At 53.0% G+C, this 5,000-nt stretch overlaps 1 protein-coding gene across 1 annotated transcript in view; it reads right to left on the bottom strand.

Annotated features, from left to right (window-relative positions):
• tenm4 (teneurin transmembrane protein 4) overlaps positions 1-5,000 on the bottom strand; it is a 150,163-nt gene that overhangs the window by 55,907 nt on the left and 89,256 nt on the right. Inside the window, 1 exon segment of the mRNA XM_062552929.1 lies at positions 2,110-2,371. Within this exon segment, the coding sequence (XP_062408913.1) occupies positions 2,110-2,371 (262 nt within the window).

Below are 5,000 nucleotides of genomic sequence, written 5' to 3'. Positions count from 1 at the left end.
TACGCTGGAGGCCGATCAGGCAGCCGAGGTGGTCTGTGATTATTAACGCGCCTGCACTACTAAAATGTCAGGAGCTGGTGTGTGTGTGTGTGTGTGTATGTGTGTGTGTGTGTGTGTGTGTGTGTGTGTGTGTGTGTGCTGGGGGGAGGGAGATTGATCAGAGTGACCCTTCAGCAGAGGTGGCAAATTGGCCAGTGTGCGACAGCAGGTGGGGGGAGGGGGAGTATGACAGAGAATGTGCATGTGTGTGTATGCGTGTGTGTGCGTCGTGTGTGTGTGTGCGCGCGCGCGCGTGTGTGTGTTCACAGAAGAGGCTCCTGAAGCTATTAATAGTCCAGACTGCAGGCCAGATACAGTGGGAAGTCATTAATCTTGTAAACCATAGTGGAAGACAAAGTAATTTTCAAGGATGATTGGGGGGTGAGGGTGGCAGGGTGCTGAAACATTCGACACACACACACACACACACACACACACACACACACACACACACACACACACACACACACACACACACACACACACACACACACACACACACGCACGCACGCACGCACGCACACACGCACACACGCACACGCACACACGCACACACACACGCACACACACACGCACACACACACAAACATGTGAAAATACATTGTTCATGGGCAAGGACACACAATGAGTTTGAAAGGATAGGAGCTGAACAAATGTGGGCATGCTGCACACGCATGGAGTGAACATGGGATGCATGTTATCGCCCACATACACATACAACAACAATTATCACTGGGAAACAGGAACAACAGCCTTTTCACTCTCCCCATGCCTCATCTGTGGGGGTGAAGAAGAGGAGGAGGGAAGAAGAAAACCATGGAGGACAGCCAGGTCTCTTTCTTTCCCTGGCAAAATGTAATTATCGTCACGAAGAACGAAGAGCTGGCACAATACGCGCGTGGCAAATTGGAAACGGTAGCCTCCGACCAATTACGCGTCGGAGATAAAATCCCGCCGCTGCCACTCGGCCTGAGTTACTATTCCGCCCGGGCCGTGATGTATGCTCTCCTGCAATCTCGCTGGCTTCATCACGCCCCCACCCCCCCGCCGTCTCCAGCCCCCCCCCCCCCCACCCCCAACCCCCCCCCACCCGGCCCTCGGCCCTCCATCACCGCCTGCCAGACGGACGCCGTGAATCAGCACCGACTCACCGCCACTTGGTGATGTGCCGTTGTGGATGCCGGTGCCGATGGGTGGAGAGGGGGGAGGGGGAGGGGGGATTCAGTAGGGACTGCGATGTGTGCTTGACGAGAGCAGAAGGTGGGGGGTGGTGGTGGTGGTGGTGGTTGGGGCTGAGGGTTTGAGGGGAGAGAGTTTTGCGTGGGCGGGAGTAGAAGGGTGGCTGTGAATCACTACAGGGGCCGGGTGGCGGTGATGTGTTTGTGGATGGAACTGCGACAGAGCGGGTGGGGTGGGGATGGGGGGGGGGGGGGGGGGGGTGCCAGAGGTGGAGGCGCTGGCAGTGAATCATGGGATGTGTGCGCTGGGGAAGAGGAGAGGATAGAGGAAGAGGGAGAGGGAGAGGGAGAGATGGATGGAGTCGAGTGGAGTGGAGTTTGAGGGGAACTCTACCGTGGGATGAGAGTGCGTGTGTGGGAGGGAGTGCGATTGGGAGTTTTTGGGTGGATTTGAAGAGAGTGGACAGAAGAGAGTTTTTTGGTGCACGAGAGCTGGAGGCATTGGGCGACGGCCATACCCAGTGGTGTAGTCTAGTTAGCCGTAGCGGATATACTGCGTAGTCCTATGTATCACATACACCACACCACTGCCATACTTGTACAGCAACCTCTACCTCTACTGGACAGGAGAGAGACTGGGGCAGATAGCTGGCTAAGGGTGGATGAGAATGAGGGTGTTGATTAGGTGACTGGAGGTCTAGGTTTGGATGCTTGATGGCCCAACTGATATTTCCTGAGGATGAGGGGGTATTTGTGGTTGGCTACGGTGAGTCAGATTTGGGGGAGTAGGGAGCATGATGTGTTGGATGAGTAGGGAGCATGATGTGTTGGATGACTGGGGGACGATGACTATGAACTGTTGGGGGTAAATGGGACATTGCGGAGACCTTACCTGAATTTCAGGTACGATTTTGCCCCTCTCCGCGCAGGTGCCCGCGAAGGCGGTGAGCGGGGCGGGCGCCACGACGGGGCTGGGCCTGGCGAAGCTGCTCAGGTCGCAGCTGGGGATGTCGTTGACCTCGTGGCGCATGACGACGGTGTCCATGACGAAGAAGCGTCCCCACGGCAACCACAGCGTGTGCTCCTGGGTGATGAAGGGGGCGCGCTCGAAGCGCAGCGCGATGGCCACGCCTCCGTTGGAGACCAGGTCGAAGCTGAAAGAGACAGACGACCACAGTGCACTCAGGGACCTGAAATCTCACTCCGCGACCCGACCAGCTAATTAGCAATTTCAACACTTATTACACGCCGCTTACACATACTCTCTGTGCATCACAAAGCAGCAATGAAGGAGTTCACCAAAGGCCAGCCTATGCAAAAAGGTTTGGTTTAAATCATCGAAATCACACAGAGTCTATTAATGTTCTACTTATTAATTACTAATAAAAACTAATCGCATTTCACCATAAAGCCATGCCATTTTTCACTCCCACTAAAAGAAATACCAAAAGGATTACATGATTGTTGTAATTAATTAGAACACTAGCTGAGAGAGCCTATGGTTGAAGCTATGCTGTTCCGCCTGTTAGTCTTTTATCAATGTGGCACACAATATGCGCAAAATACAATGGAATTATACAGCCGTCTTGATATATTGAGCTTTGAGTCGGAGAAATTATAATGGAATCGGCTGAATGGGTTTCTGCAGAAATCCATTATTCTCTGAGGGGGAAAGTAAGAATGTAGACATATTCATGTGCGCGATAGGAGCCCTTGCCATCAGGTTAAAGCCGCCACCGATTGTACCCCGCTTTGAAAACGGGCACGGAGATGAAATGTGCCGGTCGGGGACAAGCGGATGCCTGCGGCTTAATCAATCCCCTGGTAATATCTGGACTCCAGTCTATTCCGCGCCTCGTCGAGAAAGCGCGGGGGGGGGGGGGCGACTGAGTTCACGGTCGCTTCGCGGCTCTCCTGGTGGACGTAACCCTTTACCGGTCCTGTCCAGAAAGGTGTCTGACGCGTTAACCTGTTACATCCTCCGACCTGCGAACAGGGGACGGGAGATCCGACAGACCACCTGCGAGCCAGACACACACCTGCGACAAAAGAGTTCAGCTCTTCGCTTTTCTTTTTTTTTCCCGATTCGGAAACAGGCAATTAGCACCTGGTCATGGTGGCGCCCTGGGGAGGAGGGCCAGTGCCAGTCAACACACACACACACACACACACACACACACACACATACACACACACATACACTGCCCTGGGGAGGAGGGCCAGTGCCAGGAGACGAGGTCTCGAGGCCTCCGCATTAAAAGCACCTCAGCACTCTCACACGGCCTGAGCATTAATTCAAGCCCATTCCCTCATGTTTTTGCACAACGGGGGAAAAAAAAAAGCTGGTTTGTTGCCATGCCCGCACACACACACACACAAACACAGACACACATACACACCCACACACACATACCACTGTCCTGTAAACAAAGGTCTGTTCTGCCCTTGGTGCGATGTCCTTGCCATTGTTGTGGATTCCATGTGTAGGTGTATGTATGTGCGTTTGTGTGTGTGTGTGTGTGTCTATGTGTAGGCGTATGTAGGTGTGTGTGTGTGCCTGCGTATCCAAACATGTGGTATGGAACTCACATGGTGTTTCTAAGGTCCGTGCACTATCTCAACACACACACACACACACACACACACACACAGGGTGGGGTTGCTGATCGATGTGCAATTCAACAGTCCTATTATCAATCACGGCAGACACCCCGTGGGCATGCAGCCCTCCTCTCCAGTACAGCAGGGCTCACGCAGCTGCACCGGGTCTGAAGGAATGTCATTACCACCGTTTACTCAGCCACACAGTGCCTTCACGTTACCCCTGAGTCAATACGCCGGCCCCACAGATTAATAATTGAAAACAGTAATTAAAATCATTTAAAAGACGACAGCTCGGTACGCCGCCCGCGGAGCGAAAGAGGTTCGTCTTCATGATGAAAGGGGCGAGAGTCAGGGGAGTGGATAAGCCGTATATCGCTTTTGTTGCCATTGCTTTGTTTGTGTTTTTGTTGTCTATTTTCGAAGCGGAAAAGCCCAAGAGTAAAACCGTGCCCTCCCTGACACCTAGAAACACAACAGACCCGGAATCTGCGCCCCCCTCCCCCCCAAAAAAACTGAAGAAAAGTCCTGTTCTAGCAGACAGACAAGGAGGCGATTTGGTGAGCCGGGCCTGATGGACAATGAAGAAGACATCATAAAAAAAAGGCACAATCGGCAGACAGCTTGGTTGTGGGGGAAGTGGCTGAACAGGTGCTTTTCTGATTTCACGCTGCACTGAGTCTGTTCACGGTGATTGCAGGGAAGTCGCAGAAAGAGTGAGAGAGAGAGAGAGAGAGAAAGAGATAGAGGAGAGTGTGTGTGTGTGTGTGTGTGTGTGCATGTGTTTAGGTGCAGGACTGGAAGATGGGAGTGTTTACAGGTATGCTGGGGAGGTATACAGGGAGAGAGATGCGGGGAGAAACAGAGAGGGAGAGGCAGAGTGAGAGAGAGAGAGATAGAGAGAGAGAGATAAAGGAAGACAAAAAGAGAGAGGGAAGCAGGAAGGAGGGAAGGAGAGAGAGAGAGAGAGAGAGAGAGAGAGAGAGAGAGAGAGAGAGAGAGAGAGAGAGAGAGAGAGAGAGAGAGAGAGAGCGGGCAGAGGATGGAGGAGAGGCAGAACTAACTGCACAACTCTGGGGAGGCCCAGAGGAAACGAGGGAGAGAGAAGAAGAAGAGGAAAAGGAGAAAGAGCCAGTGGCATGAAAAGGTGCAGAGGTGCGGAGAGGATAAAGAGGTAGAGAA

Source organism: Sardina pilchardus, chromosome 13 (assembly GCF_963854185.1).
Source record: "Sardina pilchardus chromosome 13, fSarPil1.1, whole genome shotgun sequence".
Lineage (NCBI taxonomy): Eukaryota > Metazoa > Chordata > Actinopteri > Clupeiformes > Clupeidae > Sardina > Sardina pilchardus.
This window is presented reverse-complemented; position numbering and strand designations above follow the sequence as displayed.